Genomic DNA, 22,316 nt, shown 5'->3' on the forward strand with positions numbered 1-22,316 from the left:
CTCATTCTGGTCAGTGCCCCATAAAAAATGCTCCATCTCAGAAATCTCTTTTAGAATTTAGTGTTAGGAAACACTGTCTTCCCTCACTGAACTAGTTTTCTTCCTTGAAACTGCAAACACATTATTTTTATTGTAGAACAACTTTATTGAGGTAAAATTACATACATTTCACCGATTTAAAGTTTACAGTTCAGTATTTTTTAGCGTATTCACAGAGTTGTGCAACTATAACCACAATCAATTTTAGAATATTGTCATCAACACACCCCCCCAAAAAAAACCCTATACTCTTTAGCAGTCTCTCCCCACGTACCCCTAATCACTTCATCCTTCCCCCTAGCACTAGACAATCATTAATCTACTTTCTATTTCTGTAGATTTACCTATTCTGGACATTTTATATACCTCAAATCATATAATGTATGGCCTTTATGACTCACTTTTTTCACTTAGCCTGTCTTCAAGTTTCATCCATGTATTAGCACTTTGTTCCCTTTTTTTTTTTTTTTTGTCTGCACCGCGCAGCATGTGGGGTCTTAGTTCCCCTACCAGGATCGAACCTGTGCCCCCTGCAGTGGAAGCGTGGAGTCCTAACCACTGGGCCGCTGGGGAATTCCTGCACTTCGTTCCTTTTTATGGCAAAATAACATTCCATTGTATGGATATACCACCTTTGATTTATCCATTCATCAGGTGATGGACATTTGGGTTGTTTCCACTTTTTGGCTATTATGAATAATGCTGCTCTAAACTTTCATGAACAAGTTATCATTTGACATATGTTTTCATTTCCCTTGGGTATATACCTAGGGGTGGAATTGCTGAGTCATATGGTAACTCTGTGTTTAACATTTGGAGCGCTTCTAGACTATTTTCCAAAGTAGCTGTGCCATTTTACCTTCCAACCAGGAGTGTATGAGGGTTCTAATTTCTCTACATCCTCTCCAACCCTTATTCTTGTCTGTTTTTTGATATTAGCCATCCTAATGGGTATGAGGTGTTACCTAATTGTGGTTTTGATAAGCATTCGCCAAATGACTAATGTTGTTGAGCATCTTTTCATGTGCTTATTGGTATATCTTCTTTGGAGAAATGTCTATTCAGATACTGTGGCCATTTTTAAATTGGGTTATTTGTCTTTTTATTGTTAAGTTACAAGAGTTCTTTATATATTCAAGATACAGGTCCCCTACAAGATATGTGATTTGCAAATATTTTCTCCCATTCTGTGGGCTGTCATTTTGCTTTCTTCATGGTGTCCTTTAGGACACAAAAGCTTATCGCTTTGGCAGAGTCCAATTTATCTCATTTTTTCTTTTGTTACTTATGTTTTCATGTAATTTTGTCTAATACATAGTCACAAAGATTTACTCTTATATTTTCTTCTAACAGTTTTATATTTTTAACTATTATATTTAACTTTTTAAATCTATTTTGCATTTATTTTTGTAGGTGGTGTGAAGAAGAGGTCCAGCTTCATTCTTTTGCCTTTGTATATTCACTTATCCTGGTACTTTGTGTGGGGGGAAAAACTATTCTTTTCCCTGTTGAATTGTTTTGGCACCCTTGTCAAAAATCAGTTGACCATAATGTAACGGTTTATTTCTGGACTGATCAGTGGATCAGTCTCTTCCACTGATCTCTGTCTTTATGCCAGAACCATGTTGTCTTAATTACTGTAGCTTCTTCCTTTCAATCTGGATGCCTTTTATTACTTTTTCTTGCCAAATTTCTGTGACTGGAACCTCCAGTACAATGTTGAATAAAAGTGGCAAGAGTAGACATCATTGTCTTGACTCCTGATCTTTGGAGTAAAGCATTCCATCTTTTACCACTGAGTGTGACATTAGCCATGGGTTTTTCATAGATGCCCTTTTTCAGGATGAGGAAGTTCCTGTCTATCCCTAATTTGTTGACTGCCTTTTATCATGAAAGGATGTTGAATTTGTCAAGTGTTTTCTGTGTCTGCTGAGATGGTCACGTAGTTTTTATGTCCTTTGTTCAATTGATATGGTGTATTACAGTAACTGATTTGGGGAGGTTAAGCCATTCTTGCATTTGTGGGGTAAGTCCCATTTGGTCATGGTATATAATCATTTTTATATGTTACTGGATTTGGTTTGCTAGTATTTTTGTTTAGTAGTTTTGTGTCTATATTCAGAAAAGATTTTGATTTGTGATTTTCTTCCCTTGCAGTGTCTTTGATTTTGGTATTAAGGTAATAGTGGCCTGTTAGAATGAGTTGAGAAGTGTGCCTCTATTATTTTTTGGAAAATTTTGTGAAAGATTGGTTTTAATTCTTCTTTAACTGTTTGGTAGAATTCATCAATGAAGGCCCATGGTCCTGAACATTTTTTGTGTGGAAAGTTTCAGTCACTACTTGTTACACATCTGTTCATATTTTCTATTCCTCTTTGAGTCAGTTTTGGTAATGTATGTATTTCTAGGAATTTGCCCATATCATCTAGGTTATCTAAATTGTTGGCATACATTTTTTCAGAGTATTCTCTTGTAATCCTTAAGGTTGGTAGTAATGTTCCTAGTTTCATTCCTGATTTAGTAATTTGAGTCTTCTTTCTTTATTTCTTGGTCAGGCTAGCTAAAGGTTTGTCAACTTTTGAGTTTTTCAAGAATCTACTTGGTTTCATTTATATTCTGTATTGTTTTTCTATACTCTATTTCATTAATTTCCACTCTTAATTTCCTTCCTCTTGCTTGCTTTTGATTTAGTTAGCTCTTTTTCATCTGCTGTCTTAATGTGGAATATAGATTATAGACTTGAGAATTTTCTGTTTTATTTATTTTTTAATTAATTAATTAATTAATTTATTTATTTATTTATTTATTTATTTATGGCTGCGTTGGGTCTTTGTTGCTGTGCGTGGGTTTTCTCTAGTTGCAGCAAGCAGGGGCTACTCTTCGTTGCAGTGTGCAGGCTTCTCCTTTCTCATTGCAGTGGCTTCTCTTGTTGCGGAGCATGGGCTCTTGGCGCGCAGGCTTCAGTAGTTGTGGCGCGTGGGCTCAGTAGTTGTGGTTCCCGGGCTCTAGAGCACAGGCTCAGTAGTTGTGGCACATGGGCTTAGTTGCTCTGTGTCATGTAGGATCTTCCCAGACCGGGGATCGAATCCATGTTCCCTGCATTGGCAGGCAGATTCTTAACCACTGCGCCACCAGGGAAGTCCCAAGAATTTTCTGTTTTAATATAAGCAATTACAGTTGTCAATTTCCCTCTGAGCATTGCTTTGCCTAAATCCCCTAAGTTTTGGTATGTTGTGTCTTCTTTTTCAATCATCTCATCAGAAAATACATTAGAAAGTATTTTCTAATTTCCCTTCTCATTTCTTTTCTGACCCATTGGTTATTTAGGAGTGTGTTGTTTAATTTTAGTATGTTTGTGAATTTCTAAAACTTCTTTCTGTTAATTGATTTCTATTGTGGTTGAAATCAATTTCAATTGATTCTATTTGAATAGAATTCTATTCTATTTGAATAGAATTCTATTTGAATTCTATTTCTAAATTCTGGTATTTCTTTCTATTGTGGTTGAAGTATATACTTTGTATGATTTAAATCCTTTTAAATTTACTGACACTTATTTTTATGGCCTAGCATATGAAAGATATTACATGCGCATTGAGAAGGATGTATATTCTGCTCTTGTTGGATGGAGTGTTCTATAAACATCTATTAGGTCTAGTTGGTTTACAGTTGTATAGATACTTTTTTTTTTTTTTTAGATACATTTTTGATCATGTCATTTCCCTTTTTTTTTTTCAGCTGATGGATTAATTAGTCCTAAAGACATTGATCCTGTTCAGCGTTATGTCCCACTACAGAATCAACGTAATGTGAGCATGAGGTTTTCCAATCAGGTAAAGAGATGTATAAAGATATTTTATTTCATAACTTAGACTCATCCAGACATTTAACACTTAATTGAAGAAGAAATTTTATTCTGAATGGGTTTTTATTGTTCCTTCTAAGGGCAAAGCTTTTCTGTCTTCTGGTTAGTTAAGATTTACCTGTGGTAAAGGGCTATTTGTTAATGAGGAAGTATGAGTCAGACGTGTCCCACGAGATGTCTCACAGGTAAACATTTTCACCTTCGCAGTGGTTGTGTTTAAGGTGTCAAATGTCTTTGAGAAGACGCGGTATGTATGGGTGGCATGGGGACAGATGAGATGGCTCTATTACTGAAGGGAGTGGGGTTCCGTGAAAGGCCCCTCGCTTGATGTCTATCCAGTGCTGTGTCTCTGTGACAGGACTGAGTGACAGACAGTTGTTCTTAGTACTTGGTAACATGTCGGGTGAAGAAATAGTTAAAATTTTTTTTTTTACATTTAGTAGCTGTGGATTTAGACTGTGTTGTGTCAACAGAATAAGTGTTTGCAGGATCAGCAAGATTGATGTTGACTTGAGCAAACCCTCATGTAGTAAATGATACCAGTAATGAGTACTGTTAAAATGAAACTGTAGTGTGGATTGTTGAAATTGCCTGAGGAGAAAGGGAATGAACCTGAGTGTGTGCCTGGGATTCCAAGCACACACTTATTAAATTTATTTAATAAGAATAGCATCAGCATTTACAGAAAATATGCTTACGAAATTGAAATGCTCCTTTTACTTTAAAAATATATGTATAACACATACACACACACACAAACACACACATAAATGCTTGTTTTGACGAGAGAAAGGGAGAGCCAACCAGCCTCATTAGTATCACACTGTTTCTCTGCTTCTTTTGCTGGTCCTCAACAAAACATCTAGTTACTCTGAGTGGTTCATAGATGAGAAGCTTTTGGGAGATTTGTAAATAAATGTTAAGATTTTCTCAAGAACATAAGATGCCTATGTTAATATGTGACAGAAATTTTACACTGGCCTATTAGTTCCCATATAAGGCAGGGATTTGGCCTTTATCTTTATTTGCCACTCATCTCAGTGGAATATATTTACCAGTCAGTAAAGTGGAATATATTTAACTTCACGTTACCTAGTGCTGTGACTCCGAGCCATTTTAAGACTAGTGTGTATCACTTACGTAGCATGTGTGATGCACTTCTAGGGTGATGAAATCTCAAGGCCTTTTCTTAGAATATAAAGTGACCTATTGGTCACAGGTTTGAGGTGTGGGGGCAGGAACCAGAGAACATCAAAGCACACAGCTAACAAAATCAACCATTTAAACACTTACTTCATGCTTGACCCATGTAAGGAGGGCTGTGGGTTATATGTAATTTTTGACATACAATATTCTTGCAACTCTTTCTCTCCCACTCAAGAAGGCAGAGTACCAGTGAGTGAGAGTGAATTTTATAGAGAATTTACTCTAGGTATATTTTTTATATTGAAATCATTTTCTAATGTTGCTACTAAATTATGTGATGTACCTCCCAGGTCGAGTCACATCCTATCTAAGAGCCTTGCTCTAGGGTCAGGACAGGGGCTTCTCTCCTGCAGCCATGCTGGGATTACATCCATGCATTGTATATAGTTTCTGAGAAGGAAATGATAGGAAAAATTGGCAGCAGAAAATTGCTGGGAGGTGTTATTACCCCACCCTACTGGCAGCTTGGTTGTGGTGGTATATAAAATGGTGAGGTGCCTTTTCCACTTTCTCAGCCATTTAAGCAGTAGCCAAGACCTGGCATGCCCATATCCACTGTTGGGGCTAGCTGGCTTGGCTTGGTGAAATACGGAAGTCAGACAGGGCCCTCTGCCTGAAATGCTGGTGTCCGTGCCCTCTCAATCATGATTGACCAGGTCAGATCTTGAAATTAACTGATCTGTGGGGATTGACCCTGTCAAATGTCAGAAAAAGTAAGTAGAATAGTAAAGTTCAGACATTTCCTGGAAACAAGAGAAATCCCTGACTTCGAAGGAAGTTGTATCCGAGGTCCCCAGGACTCACAGGACTCAGAAGCTGTTATACTCAACACTTACAGTTTATTACAAAAAAAAGAGAGAACATTCCAAGAAGCCGGAAAGCCCATCCTGAAAGCATGCCTTTCTTGGGAATTTTCAAGATTTAAACAACCCAGGCCTGCTGGGCCAGCTTATTCCTTCACAGAAGGGTTATGGCAGAAGGAAGTCTTCCGGAAACCAGAGAGCTGTGAGTGTGCCAGAACTGTAGAAAGGTCCACTCCTTCAAGTGTGCATGGGGCTATTGGCACATTGCAAATCCAAAACATTGAGGACTGAATTAGCAGCTGTTGATTTTCTTAACATTACCCTTAGCAAATTTATTTTTGGAAAAGGGAAGTACTTTTGTATCCGGGTTAAGGCTGAGGTTGGAAAAGGGTATCAGCTGGGATGACCCTCCTCACTACTCTCTCACTAGTCAGAAGTTACTGTTTTCTCTTGATGTTACTTGGAGAATAAAATTCCCTTTTATAAATAAAGTTTAGAGGAGTAGAAAGAAATGCATTGTTAGCAGTAGCAGATATACTGTATAGTATTGTGAGATTTTGACCAAGAGAAAACAAGAAAACTTTTGCAGACCTTAGAATGTATGTTCCTAGAGACCAGAGACCATATTTTATTCACTTTTGTAGCTTCAGTATCTGTCATAGTACCGTAACACCTGTTATATAGGAGGTTCTCAGGGTTTAACTTGAATGTTTGTTTGAGTGTGCTTGATGGTATATGTGGGAGGAAGGTATGTCATGGAAAATCGTGGACTTATGCAAATATCTCTAAATCTATTTCTCTAATTCTGACCTCTTTCCTAATATTTAAACTTGAATTTCCAACTACCTGGTGATCGTCTCTCCACAAATCTAGTCTTTAAAACCCAACATTTCTGGATGTATACATAACTCCGTCTCATTGAGTTGTATACATTATATATGTACAGCTTTTTATATGTAAATTATATCTCAATAAAGTGGTTTAAAAATTTTTTTAAATGAAACCCAACATTTCTAATGCCAAATTTATCTTCTCTCTTCAAAGTAGCTCTTTTCTCCATAGTCCCTACGTTGGATAAGGACCATCTTCAATACTCCTTTCTCATGCCAGTAGCTCTTACATGCAGGTGGTTATCCTATTGGCTCTGCCTTCAAAGTAGCATCTACATTTGTCTCTTCATATTTATCCCCACTGCCATGTACCACTCAGACTTCATTACTACTCAATGGCATGGTTTTAATAATCTCTCTCTCTCTTCAGTCTCCCCTGTTTATTCTCTGTGCTTGAGAACACATGATCTTATAAAGTATGGATTCATTTATGTTGTTTCCTAAAAACCTTCCATGACGCTCTACTGCCTACAGGGTAGAGTCTAAATTCCATATCCTCATACAGTCACCTCATTTCTGTGTTTTTCACTTATATCTTGCAATTTCTCCAGATTTCTCCCAACCATCCCTGTACTATGATCTCAGCCAATTTGCTGACCTAATATCACAACTCACCCTCACCCACTCCCAGGCCTCCACTCTTAGTACAACCTTCATCCTGAAACCCTGGCCTCTTTTTCAGACAGGATCCTTTAAAAGCCTATACAGTTTCTCTTCCTTTAACTACATATGAAAGTTACATAGATGCATTTTGTGAAAAGTGAAATAATATAGAGGAGATTACAATGCAATTACATTATGTTACATTTGGTAGTATTAACTAGTCTGTAATTTCCCCATTTCCAGACAAGCCTTTCTTTTTTTTTTTAAACCAGATCTGTTTTCTAAATATTTGAATAATGTAAATGTAACCCTTAAAGAAAGTCATGAGGTAAAAGTCTATTGTGCTTAAAACTCCTTTAAATATTAAAAACCATATTAATATCAAGAAGTGGGAGACAGATCTAATAAATTATTATAAACCTATGCAGGGATTAAAAAGAATGTGGTAAATTGACATGAAACGACACAAGAAGTGGATTATAATAAATGCTCAGTAAACATAAAATAAAGGGTAGATCACAGAATGGTGGGTTAAGAATAATCATATTGTATAAAATAAGCTATTTATGAGTGCATGTTTTATCATACAAAACTGGCTAGTTCTGGGAAAGGGAGGAGGTGATCATAAAGACTGACTTTTTGAACTTTTATTCGTGTAATATACACTCTGTATCTTTTGTGCATGCTGTTGGTTTGTCATATACTGGTTTGCATTACTACTTTTTTAATAGACCATTTAAAATTATTGCAAAATATTCAAATATAAAATGCCAAGCAGTATAGTGAAAAAAAAAAAAGTATATTGTGCTTATCCCAACTTCTACCATTTCATTGTTCTTTACTTTCTGAATGTCCCTGCCTTCTGTTGTCATTTTCTTTCTGCTCACATAGCTTTCTTTAGACATTATTTATGAGTAGGTCTTCTAGCAACAAATTTCTTAGTTTTCCTTTGTCTAATAATGTCTATTTCCTTTTCATTCCTGAAGGATACTTTCATTAGATACAGGATTCCTGATTGACAGTTGTTTTCTTTCAGCACTAAGAATGATTGTGTACTTCTTCTGGCCTCCATAGTTTCAGACAAGAAGTCCCTTGCCAATTCAAATTTGTGTTCTTCTACAGATATTATGCCATTTCTCTTGGCCTAAGTCTCCTTATGCCACTGGGTGGATGGCCAGGAGATAACAAACTCAGCTGATGCAGGTGTATCGGCCCGCTTGCTGGTTTCCCAGAGGCTGGGTTGTCTTGGCACTGCTGAGAAGCTGCTGCTGTAGGCTGCTCAGAATTCCATGCTGGTGCACTGGTTGTGGAGTGGGGGTTGGGATGGCCCTTGGAGCTTTACTGCTGCTATCCTAGATGAATTGAACCGCCCGCTAAAGCCTGATTTGTGGAGCAGGGGTCAAGACAGTTCACTGGGTCTTCTTTGCCAATGCTACAGTCGTGTTGGCCCATCAAGTGCCCTGGTTGTAAAGCAGAGGTTGGGTGGGCCCAGTAGGGTTTTGAAGGTGCTGCTGAAGGCAGATTGGCCAACTAGTACCTCAAGTAGAGGAACTAGGGTTGGATCTCCCCACTTGGTCGCTGTTGTGGTTCTTGTTTCCCAGTCCTTTGGCCAGAGAGAACAGACTTTTGTTGCTTTTGTGTTTATTTTTTTGTCTGTGCCTGATGGTTGTTTCAGGCTGCAGGCCTCTACAGTGCTCAGCCCAGTGTGTATGGGATCTTAGGAATCTCACCACATTGCCATTCTTCAAGTCCTGGGGTTGGTTCTTAGCCAGCCAAGTCTACTGCCTTCTTTCCAGCTCTCAGAGCCCTTGACTCATTATCCACTGAATTATTTCCAGGGTAAATAATTGTATTTAGAGCAGGAGGGAAAGCTGAGTCCGGGCTATCTTGTTCCTTCTTGCCCCTTTTTTTAATGGATAATTTATCTTTATAAGTCTTTCTATGAATAAAAATTAAGAGTTAAGATCTCTTCTGTTCCTTGAATAGTCTTTTTTTCTGTAATTTTTAAAAATAAGATTTGCTATCATTTATTGAACATTTATTTTTTAATAAAAGCTTTATTGAAATATAATTTACATCTGATACAATTCACTAATTTAAAGTGTACTATTCAATGGTTTTTAGTATATTCATCACAATAAATTTTAGAATATTTTCATGACGCCAGTCACTCTCCACTTTCTTCAACCTTTCTCTCTCTCCCTACCCCAGCCCTAGGCAGCTACTAATCTACTTTCTGCCTATGGATTTTCCTGTTCTGGGTATATCATATAATGTGTGGTATTTTGTGACTAGATTTTTTCACTCCGCATAATGTTTTCAAAGTTCATCAGTGTTGTAGTATGTATCAGTATTTCAGTCCTTTTATGGCGAAATAACATTTCGTTGTGTGTGTATACCACTTTATTTATCCATCCATCTGGTGATGGACATCTGGGTTGTTTCCACTTTTTGGCTATTGTGACTAATGCTGCCATGAAATTTTGTGTACAAGTTTTTGTGTGACATGTTTTCATTTTTCTTGGATATAATGGAATTGCTGAGTCATATGCTAATTTTATGTTTAACATTTTGAAGGACTGCAGGCTGTTTTTCAAAGCGATTGCACCATTTTGCACTCCTACCAGCAATGTATGAGGGTTCCAGTTTCTCTACATTCTTGTCAACACTTGTTATTATCTGTCTTTTTGATTATAGCATTTTAGTGTATAAGAAGTGGTATATCATTGTGGTTTTGATTTGCATTGCCCTGGTTTCTCTAGTTACTGAAGTCATTGAGCATCTATTCATATATTTTTGGGGATATGTATATGTATCTCTTTGGGTGAACGTCTTTTAAGATATTGTGGTCATTTTAAAATTGGGTTCTTTGTCTTTTTTATTATTGTGTTGTAATAGTTCTTTATGTGTTCTACATATGAGTTCCTTCTATTATTTTGAAATATTTCCTCCCATTTGGTGAAATATTATTCCAATTTCTTGATGGTGTCATTTGAAGCACAGACAATTTGCATTTTGATGAAGTCTGATTTATCTTTTTTTTTTTTTCTTGCTGTGCTTTTGGTGTCATATCTAAGAAACCATTGTCTAATCCAGGGTCACAAAGATTTCTGCCTGTGTTTTCTTCTAATAATTTTATAGGTTTAGCTCTTACGTTTAGGCCTCTGACCCATTTTGAGTTAATTTTTGTACATGGTATGTGGTAGGCATTCAGATCCATTCTTTGTATGCAGATATCCAGTTGTCAGAGCACCATTTGTTGAATTTCCTGAGTGATCTTTTTCTTTTTTATTATTGTGGTAATATATGCATTACATGATATTTATCATTTTAACCATTCATAAGTGCACAATTCAGTGGCATTAAATACATTTGCCATGTTGCATAACCATCACTGCTATCTATACCCAAAACGTTTTCATCATCCCCAGCAAAAACTCTGTACCCATTATACAATGACTCCCTCTACTCCCCTCCCTCCAGATCCTGGTACCCTCTATTCTACTTTCCGTCTTTATGAATTTGTCTATTCAGGGTACCTCATATAAGTGGAATCATGCAATATTTGCCTTTCTATGTCTGGCTTATTTCACTAAGCATAATACCCAAGGTAATTTTTGTGTTTTATTAACGTGGTGTTTCTCTTTCTTCCTGTTGGTTATTTTTCACATACCTGGTGATCCTCATTTGTTCAATTGTGTATTACGTGATAGATGGTCTGATTATTCTCAGTGTATTAAGTGGTCCCCTCCCCCTGTCCCCCAGCCCCAACAGGGAGTGAGGAAGACGTGATTGGGAGTTTTGTCTCTTGAGGATCCAGTGGGGAACAAACAAGACCCTCATTACCCTTGCCAAATGCCAGAATATGAAGGGCTTTACTTTGAGGAAGCTATTGCCAACACTAAAAGCATTAACTCACCCCAGCCAGTTTGTTCAGTATGTTAAGAGAAAAACCCTGTTTTATTGTTTTGTTGCTGACTGTGGCTCCTTGTGTGGGACCTCAGGCCAGCCACTGTGGCCTTTATCAGTTCTGTGTCACATCCCACTTCTCCCGTCCAGTGTTTCTGCAAACGAAGTACCCTTCTGGGGCCCCTCTATTTGGTGAATCAACTCCCATACCTGTGGCAGCATTATGGTGATGCTCTAAGTGGTATAGTTTGGTTATATAGGCTTCCTCTGCTCTGCTTTCTTCATTAATGCACTTCTATTTGCCATCTTTTACACTAGAAATGTGCTGAAATATCTGATTTGATGCCCCTTTTTTCTTTTTCTCTTTATTGTTATGGCTTTAGTCTTTTTTGTTTATTTTTAGCATCTATATGGTCATTTCTGTGGGGTCTGGAGAGGAATGAGAATTGAGTGTATGTGCTAACGCCACTCTCTAGAACTAGGAGCCCAGGCCTCACTTACTATGCTTGAGTCTTCTCTCATTGTGTCTGTTAAATATCTTGTTCTCCAGCCACACTCTGTGCTTCTTCAGATCTTAGTTGATGAACCTAACACTGGGATTTGAGCAGGGTAGATGTTCACCGAACAGTTGTGATAGCTCCAAGTAGATGCAAACCAAGTAAATTAAATGCCAGAATTATTCAAATTGGTAAAGAAACATGTGAAGGAGAATAATTTATACCAAACTGTTATTTAATCTGTTCTTTAGTCTTGTAGATAGGGTAACAATGCCTGCTCCGCTTACCCCTATTTTCCTATGTCACGTTTGATTTGGAAAAGATAAATTATACAAAAGATCATATTATCTAATCATCCTATAAATCACTCCCTGAAAACAAGTCTTATGGGTTTAGAAGGCTGCTTTCCTATAACCCTTTGCATACACCATGTTGTAACACTTGTCATGCTATTGTAGTTGTTGGTTTACATGCCTGCCTCTCTGGCAGGGGTACTCAGAGTAGGGAATGTGTCTTATTCTTTTTTGCCTTCTATCAGTCTAGCTTGGTATTTGACAGGGCTAGAGAAAGGAAGTGAGAAAAATAGAAAACCGCTATTGATTGTGGTTCTGATGATTATAGGCATTGTACGAACTGTTTTATATGTATTATTTCTGATTTTAACACTTTTCTGAAATAAATATTATTATACCCACTTTACAGATAGATAATGCAAGTCTCAGAGAGGTTTGGTAATTTTTCCAAGGTCACACAGTTGTCAAGTGGCAGAACCAATATGAAGATGTTAACTGAAGAAGAAAAGGAGGAAGGGATGTCAGGCATGGAAGCAATGATTTTCATAATGGTATGAAGGAGTTAACAGAGGAAATATTTTGCTTCCTGGACAGCCTGGCTCAATATCACATCACAGAAAAATAGTTTCACCTGTGCCTTAGGAGACTGAGAGGCCTGTGGAAATGATCTGAAAAATTAAGTGGAAAGATGTTACATCAGTACAAAATGTATGCTGGGATACATTATATATAACATTTGTAATGTTAAAAGGGTCTAACTGTTACTTTCTCCTTCCCTGTTAGCACTGGGATGAGACCAAGTCCACAAGTCTAACAATTAGTAATTTTATTAGGGAGTTCCTTCTTCCTTATCCAAAGGAAGACACTTTCCAGAAGCTAGCAAGATTCTTTATTTGAGTGTTTACTCCCCTTCTTCTTTCACCCTAACTTGTTCCTGTTAGGGGGCCCATCATTTTCTGTTGCCTAGGTAATTCTGGTGCTGACTACCTGCTGGTTATCTGTGGTTGAGACTTAGACTGTTCACACTGCAGAGCCTCTGCCATGTTAATGTGAGATAGGTCACTTGGAGACTGTTTGTTTTGAGCCTTTGCTACTCATTCATATTTGGAAGAAACTGTAAGCAGCTTACTGTGTCCATTTCACGGATTCACTGTGTTCTGCATTATGGTTTTCCACTGGGGATAAGTTGACCCTAAAAAGGACATCCTTTTGTAGCAACTGGGGGCCTTTGGAGTTCTGTAGCAAATGGACTTTATTTTGAAATGTGTGTTATACTAATCAACATACAGAAGATTCCTGGTTTAATAGGAAAACAAACTTAATATCTTTTTAAATGTTTGCAGGATTCTATCTGAAACTATCACATTTAACAGGCAATAGAATAAGACCAGCCAGGAATTGGATTTCTTTTCTTCATTTTTAAAGCAATTTGCAAAAAACTGAACTTGTTTCTTGAAATAGATATTGAATGCAACAGAATTTTTACATAAATAAGCCATTCTAATAAAAACGGAAAAGTCACAGGTAAAAACACTCTGATATGAAAATGCTATTTTAGTATTCAAGAATATAAATAGTAGAGATTTCATATAAACATTCTGCCGAGCAAAACAATTAAGAGCACAGCCTCTGGAGGCACATTGCATGGGTTTGAATCCAAGTTTTGGCAAGTTGATTAAACTCTCTGTGCCTTAGTTTCCTCACATGTGAAATCAGAATAATACCTCATAGATTTGTTAAAGATTTAAATGAGTTAATATAGGTAAAGAGCTTAGAGCAGCCCCTAGTTTATAGTTAAGCACTCAATACATGTTAGCTATTATTATTTGCATTTTGATAGTTTCAATGCAGACATGGTAGTTAATTGAGGTACCCAGCAGTTAATGAAAAGAAAAGTTACAAAGTCGTGTTGCTATTGCACATGGCTCATGATGGGAATTGAAATGATGAGAGTAGACAATTTTGGAAAGCTAGGCTTAAGGCTTAGTTCTTTGTCAGGGTACAGGTAATGCAGATGGTGGGGTAAAGGGATGTTCAAGGAAGGGCAGGACAGAAGAATCCAGCAAGAAGGTAAAACAGTGTCATTGGCTTGAAAGTGTGAAAAATGTTAACTGTGAGACAGTGGTTCAAGAAAGCTGACTACCTAGTTGGCAAGGGAGAACAGCACAGCATTGGCAGAAACTCAAGTGCTGGTGTTTTGACCTTGCATTGTTCACCCCTCGTGTAATCTGAGGAAGATCTCCTAACATTTATGGACTGTAGTTTTCTAATCTATAAAATTATTTTGCTGGGTTTGATTCGTGAAATCTCCTTCTAGCACTTTTGTTGCTGGCTTCCATGATCTGGGTTACAGGTAACCTTTGAGTGATTTTAGTAGATAGTGTGCCCAAAAGCCAGATTGTAGGGAGTTAAAAGAGTGATTAAATGGTGGGAGACCATCTGTTCAGGAAGTGAGTTTGCTGCAGTCCAAGACAGGTTATAAACCTCTCCTAATTTAGTAGATTTGTTATATAGCACTCCTAGAATATGGATTTATACATGCTTCCCTTTTTTATATTCTTGTTTCAGATCTGTTCACAGTTTTTAAAGGTTTATTAGCCTTAGGTGATTTAGGGAAATTTTGCATGAAGCTCAGTTTTATTTGTTCATTCTAATGCTCTGAAATAGTGTAACCAGTTTGAGACATAATTTCTACTTAAAGGATTAAAAAAACTCTACTTCATTAGCTTGACAAAGAAAGAAAGTGCTTGTGTGGGACCAAAAAGCCAAATTTATCTACAAGCATGGGAATGAATTTGAGTGCTGAACAGAAGTTCTTATGATTATCATAATGAAACAGAATAAAATAGTCAAGGCATCAGAAATGCTTCTGAAAGTCTAGCCTGCCTATGCCACAGCTACACAAAGGTTCTCTTCAGGAATACTGTCTGCAGTCTTTAAGGGAAATGAAAGTCTCCTATCAACTAGTATTTATACCAGAGCCAATGAAAATTAAATACTTGGTCAAAAACATCCAGAACTTAGAAAAGTTAAATTTGAAGTTAAAAAAAGAAAAAAAAAGAAAAAATGAGCTTAAACAAATATAATAGCATCATTCTTTTTTTTTTTTTGGCTGCACTGGGTCTTCGTTGCTGCGCGCGGACAGTGAGCATGGGCTACTCTTCATTGCGGTGCGTGGACTTCTCATTGTGGTGGCTTCTGTTGTTGCAGAGCACGGGCTCTAAATGCATGGGCTTCAGTAGCTGTGGCTCGCGGGCTCTAGAGCGCAGGCTCAGTAGTTGTGGCTCGCGGGCTTAGTTGCTCCGCGGCATGTGGGATCTTCCCGGACCAGGGATCGAACCCGTGTCCCCTGCATTGGCAGGCGGATTCTTAACCACTGCGCCACCAGAGATGTGTCATGCTAATTAACCCACTGAACTTGTTAAAATTAAAAGTTCCAATAATAGGCGTGAGATATTATGAAATATTTCATCTACAAGATGAAGACTTCTTATATTCATGGCAGAAATGTAAAAGAAGAAAAATAGACCCAAGCAAGAAAACAAGGTTTATTGTCCAAAATAAAGATGTACAAGGAATATTATGATCTAGTATTGTTTTAATGAATCTACTGCAAGTCTCAATTTGTGCCCCTGTTCTGATTCAACACACTGAGCCCACTTATATTCCTGGCATTTTATTCTGAGAACAGAATCCTGTTTATTCATAAATATAAATAAATTTATGAATTTACCTGGGACTTCCCTATTTCCCTTTTTTTTCTTATTTTTGAATCTACGAAAAGTTTTTAAAGGTCTATTGATCTTTGAAGAGAAACCTATCCTTTATTTCTATTCTAACCCTCTCTTATTTAATGATCCATATTATGAGGAGCTGTCAGCCGGAGGACTGGGCTTTGGGAGCCCTACTCCCTGACAGCCAGGAGCAGTGTTCTCTCACAAGGTCCTTAGAGAGTTCCAGGTATTTCTGCCATTGTACTGAATAAAATATGAGTATTTTTTGTCAGCTACTTGAAGCAATATTTTACGTTTATGGCATAATCATCATGATAGAGCAGATCATGTGTGTTGCAGCACCCTTGAGAGAATTCAGTTTCACATTTATCATTTTCAGTGATACCCAAGCTTTGAATCTGAGAAGTAAACTAGCACATTTACTGTGCCAATTAAAATGGATTGATCTACTTTGACAGTCTTTGGAGAAAAGGTCAATATGAAAGGAATGCTTTTTAGTCATAAAAGCTTATTTTCCAAGCTGCAAAGGTTCTAAATTTAGGGTGAAAGTCAGTACGTATTTACTAAATCATGTACATATTTATACAGATCTGAGCTAAAAACAGATACACTTGTTGGTCTCTCATTTTTCAAATTAATGAAGAAAAGGGGGTTTCATACTTTGTTTTCTGAAAATACAGTTGCATAAACTTTTGTACAAATTATTTTCCTGAAGATTAAAGAATATGAGATATATATGTAATTTTTATTTTTAAGAAGGTGGTATAGTATAGTGGCTTTGCATCATACAGGCCTAGCTTATATAAAACCCATTTCTTCTACTTACTAACTCAGTGACCTTGGACAGTTTAATTAATCTCTCTATGCCTCACTTTCTTGACCTATTAAATAGGGATAATACTTCATAACTCATGGTGGTTGTATGTAATTAAGTGGTAATATTGTATGTAAAGCTCTTAACAAAATGTCTGACATTATAAGACCTAAATAAATATTATTGCTATTTTTATTTTATTCCAAATAACTTATTTTATAAATAATATTACTTTCTCATAATGAGAATGAGAAAAATCCTAAACAGTCTGGAGAAAAACATTATATTTTCAACATTTTGGCTATTACTATGTATAGGCTTTCTTATTATGCATAGTCTTACTGGATATTCAGTTTTGCACTCGCTAACACTTATTTATACTCTCATAGTTATTTTTCATATTATTTCTATAAAATGTTGTTTTAAATGTCTATATGATGTTTCTTTATTTGGCTGTGTCAAGTTTCCTGTATCATATAATGTAATATATGGCTATATCGAGTTTCCTGTACCATATAATACCCTTTAATGTAATAATTTCTATTCTAGAAGTTTATCCTAATAAGAGCCGATTAAGATTTAATGTATACTGCATTATAGTGTTTTTAAGACTGCTGTTGTGGCTAAATAGCTTTTCATTAAAAGGTCTCTACTTACTTATCTGTTCCTAAATGAAATATTTTATATGCCATAGTGTTCATTAGCTAAAGAAAATTAGGCAAGGGATAAGATAAAACAATTTTTCACACTTACATAAAAATGAAAATCACTTTCTAGAAACTTTCCTTCCCTAAGACACACTTGATCCAAATGTATTGTTACAGACCTTAGCCTAGATTTGGGAATGTTTTATTTTTTAATCAAATGTGTCTATATAAACCATAAAACTACCCATAGCTCTGTAGAGAGGAGTTGATTCCTTCTTGTTTCACCGATAAAGTTCAAAATTATTTGCCATGCCATTATGTTTATTACCTGTACCTCACATACATGGTAGAATATTAAAAGTATATTAAGAGACTATTAAGATTATCAAGAGCATCTTGTTTAATTCCATCATTTTATAGAGCAGGAAACTGAGATTCAAAGAGAAGTGACATGTCCGAGGTCACACAGGTACATATCCAATGCTGGAACCCAGGTGTCCTGAAGTGTGGCCTGGTGAGCCATATACACCATGGTGAAAATGCACATTTACTGCATGGTATTAAAGAAAATACTATTCAGTGACACTTATTAAAAATGATAAGGCAGACTATTCAGGACCATCACAATAGGTATACGGACCACTGCAGTGGGATTTTACAGTGGGGAAGAGAGATTGGACTCAACTCCAAATATAGCATGGGCAAGAGGGAATTTATAACCAAGGAGCAGGGTGGTGGTCAGTGGATGAAAAATTACTAAGAGGAAATATCACAGGTAAGGGGGATTCTGGTTAAACCAACCAACAGGATTCTTTGCTTAAGACAGGCCAGGGTGATCACATATCACTTGGGGGATGGTAGAGGATGAGGAATCTGAACAGATACAGAGGCTGAACAAATAGATATTGATGGTGAGGGTTCTGGTTAAACTGACTAAGCAGGATTCTTGCTAAAACTGAATTTTACAAGGAAGCACACAGATGAGCCTACAGGGAGGTTCAGGAGCCTGACTAAAGTTTGCTTAAGTGAAGAATCATTGCCAGTGGGGCTTATAATATTAATGTCATTTTCCTGTGTCCTCATTGTGCCTTAATTATGACTAAGGTAGACAGTCTTAAGCAGCGTATCTTTCATTATTGCAGCTTCCACACAACAACTAGCATAGTGCTTCTATAGCTAGGCCAACAAATAATCATTTATCAACCAGTCACTTACCAGTAGGAATGTGAAACCACTGTTTAGTTTCTGTCATTCCTTTGTTTCCTCCTACGTTGGCAAGTTTTTCATTTATTTTTGTTTTTTTAGTACTCAGTTTGACCTTATTAATAATCATTATATATTAAAATACTTGTATAAACTTTTATAATGTCTATTGATTAAACATTATAGTTGGGCTGTTTTGCAGAAGATAAGTTAAGATTTGAATTTTGAAGAATTGGAAAGAATGTAAAGGAAGGATTAGCCTCATTGAGTAAGGAGCCATTTGAATATATTTTTTAGATTATATTCAGTTTAGAAAAAATTAAATTTTGAGTATTTGACCCGTTAAATTTCTCTTATCTCTTTGTATGTCTTTGATTAAGACTGTCCCTATACACATGCAAGCCACTGTTTTAATTTGGACAAGTGGCTTTTTTTTAATTTGGAAGGTATCAATAGTTGCACTTTAAAAATTAGCCCTGTATTGATAGTTTTGATTTGGCATAGATACAACTTAACTGTCTGTTGCATTTTCTCAGACTACACTATCCTGTTGTATCCCATACTTCTTAAGAATGTTAAATTAGAAATGTCAGAATATAATGCCTAATAAATATATCTTTTGAAAATCACTTTCAGTGGCTTAGGAGAAGGCCATATTCATATAATGCATACAATTTTGTATAATTTCATAAATTTTATGAATTTTCATGAGAAAATCTTCATATTTTATTGTTCTTAATTATTTTTGTGAGCACCTTATTATTTCCTCAATCTTATTTAAAACGTCTTCCGTTGTGGGAGTGTGTGGTTTGGAGAGCAAAAGGGACACTGTGGCATGGTCAGATAAATGAACACCGATTATGACTCTTCTATCATTAATCAGAGACTGAAGAAACTAATAAAGTTAGCACAAGAATACGAGTTAAAGGTGGCAGTGAAGAATAAATAATCGTATGTAGCAGAGCATGAGCCCTTCCTTGCACTGGGTCAAAATTGTTGAAAGTGGGAGATAGAGTTTTAAGTTCTCAGAAGTGTCTGTAAAAATAAAGGTTAAAACTAGGCTAATGGAGGTTAGGGGATTAAGAGCTACAAACTACTATGTATAAAATAAATAAGCTATAAGGATATATTGTACAGCACAGGGAATATAGCCAATATTTTATAATAACTTTAAATGCAGTATAATCTATTAAAATTTTGAATCACTGTGTTATAAACCTGAAACTAATATAATATTGTAAATCAGCTATACTTGAATAAGAAAAAACTAGATTAATGTATTCTAGTACATGCTGAGATACCTCTAATAATGAATGGATCTTTTCTTTTGAATCCCAGGCATTAACTCACCCAACTTTTTTCCCTCCACCTTTATCCTGTTCTATTTTGATATCCATTCTTTCTTCTATATGTCAACCTCTTTCCCTCTACATACTTCTTCTCCTCAATCTATAGAGATGTTTAATTGTCCCTGACCTTAAAAAAAAGAAAGAAAGAAAGAAAAAAATTCCTCAAATGTGCCCCCTGTCACGTTCCCTTCTTTCCTTCCCTTTCAAACATCTGAGAAAAATACTTGCACCATCTCCATTTCTTCAGCTTCCAGTCACTCCTTACCCTGTGCAGTCTGACTGCTTATACCACCGACCTACTAAAACACATGCAGAAGATTACTCCTGACCTCCTAATTGATAAATCCATTGATCTTTCTTCTTATTTTAGTCTGTTTGTCCTCAAAGATATTCAGTACCATTGAATACTCCCTTCTCCTTTAAACTTTGTAAAAGCATAGATGTAATCTTTGATTCCTCCATACCTATGTCACTCCTTCTCCCCTTCCCAATCCAGTCATGTCAGTTCTATTTCCTAAATATTCCTGAAATCTTTTCACTTGCTCCTTCTTCATTCCAACCACTATCATCTCTCAACTGCAGTGCTCAATGAATCTCCTTGTGTCCACCCTGCCTTCTGCAAACCATGTCTGTATAGCAGCCATTATAAGTTAATATATATAAAATGCTTGGGCAGAACCTGGCCTATAGTAGGTACTATATATGTATTTATTACTATTGTTCTAAAAATGTAAATTACATTGAGTCTTTCCTTGTTTGAAACCCTTTTAAAAAGTAGCTTTTTGTTCCACTTAGATGAAAGCCAAATGCCTTGTTGCCTTAGAAGGCCTTTTGGGCCTTAACTCCACCCTCACCTCTTATTCTTTTGCTTGCCTGTTATGCTCCACATACACTGGTCTCCTCTTAGTTCCTCAGACCCTTCAAGTCTTTTTCTTCTCAGGGCCTTTGCTATTCCTTCTGCCTGAGTGTTTGTTACCAGATCTTGTTCCTTCTTGATACTGAATTCAGTCTCAGATTTAATGACACCCCCCAGGAGAATTATTTTCTGACCATTAATCTAAAGTAGCCCTATCTCCAGTTACTCTGTCATATCATCCTTTACGTTTATCCTTTTTATTCTTACAGCTCATATACCTTTTTCTATAAAGTCCTCCTCAGTTCTCTGAGACTAAATTAGATGCTCCCTCCCTTGCCCTCAAAGCACCCACCGGTTTAATAGCATTGTATTTACTATCCTATTGAACTCCATATATAGTTTGTCTTCTCCGTTCTATGCTGAGTTCCTGAAGAATAGGAATAACATTTCATCTATCTTTCTGCCATCCCTGGTGCCTACCATGATGTTTGGATGAATGAACAGGTGAACAAACCCTGAGCATTTCTAGTACACAGATTTGTTGAATTGTGATCTCATCAATATGGAAGACATTTAGGTTTACTCTGCTAAGAGTGATGGTAGCGTGTGTCCTCTGCAGTCAGGTCCCCAGTGAGAATCTACACTAGAAACAATTTGGCCTCAACCAGTGAACATGGCTCTATATAGTTAAAAGCTCGTTGGATTCTAGAGCTTGCTGGGTTCCTCTGTAACTGTTCGGTCTCTAACCCAGCAGCTATAAATCTTACCACAGGTTCTCCCTTGCACTGTTTAATTAGCCCGGTCTTTTTGTTCTTGAGAAGAGCATCTAGTGCTGAAAGAGAAAGTAGCACAGGTTTTTATACTTTTCCCCCTTCAAAGCCTCTCTTCTTAGGTGGCTTTCACATTGTAATAACTGTACATGTGGCCTGTCCATTCATTTCCACTCATACATGGAGTCATGCACTTGGCAATTCTCTAGTGTACTGAAAAGTTTACTGTCTAGCTGGTAAGATGAGGCAGACTGACTTGGTAGAGAGAACACTAGACCAAGTTAGTCCAGAGACCTGGGTTCTGTTTCTGGGTCTGCCACTAACTTGCTGAGGACCTGGACCATTTCCCTTGCCTGTACCTCAGTCTCCTCATCCATCAAGTGGGTTACTGATTTTTATCAAGAAAACCCATTTTTCAGACAAAATCTTAGGCAGAATTTCAGCATAAAAAATAGTTTAAAAGTTGTGCTGCACTGGCTGAAGTGGAGTCCTCTCATGGACTCCCTCACACCTTTTTTTATTACCTACTCCCAGATGATAAAAATGGCCCCTTCTACCTCTGGCATTTCAACTCAGACACCAGAGAAATGATCTAGTCAATGTAGGCATCCACAGGAGAAAAACCAAAAACAAGTTGTCTTGCTATAACTTGCTTCCTTTTCCCCCATGATTCTAAATAGCTGGTTTCCATTTGTCTACCATTGGAGACCTTTCAGTGGTGGTAACCCAACACCTGAGGTCCTTTGAAATGACATGGAAACCCTGAGAGGGAAATGGCTAGATTTTTGGAACCTATACTCCCCTTCTTCTGCCTGTACCTCCCCTATCTCACCCTCAT

The 22,316-nt window shown here is 36.9% G+C and overlaps 1 protein-coding gene across 4 annotated transcripts in view; it reads left to right on the forward strand.

Moving 5' to 3' along the window:
* Positions 1-22,316, forward strand: part of PHKB (phosphorylase kinase regulatory subunit beta) — a 199,119-nt gene that overhangs the window by 107,247 nt on the left and 69,556 nt on the right. For all 4 annotated transcript variants that reach the window (XM_036832518.1, XM_036832517.1, XM_036832520.1 and 1 more), the window contains one exon: positions 3,778-3,872. In XM_036832518.1, the coding sequence (XP_036688413.1) occupies positions 3,778-3,872 (95 nt within the window). The remainder of the gene's footprint in view (positions 1-3,777; positions 3,873-22,316) is intronic.

This window comes from Balaenoptera musculus, chromosome 19 (assembly GCF_009873245.2).
Source record: "Balaenoptera musculus isolate JJ_BM4_2016_0621 chromosome 19, mBalMus1.pri.v3, whole genome shotgun sequence".
Classification (NCBI taxonomy): domain Eukaryota; kingdom Metazoa; phylum Chordata; class Mammalia; order Artiodactyla; family Balaenopteridae; genus Balaenoptera; species Balaenoptera musculus.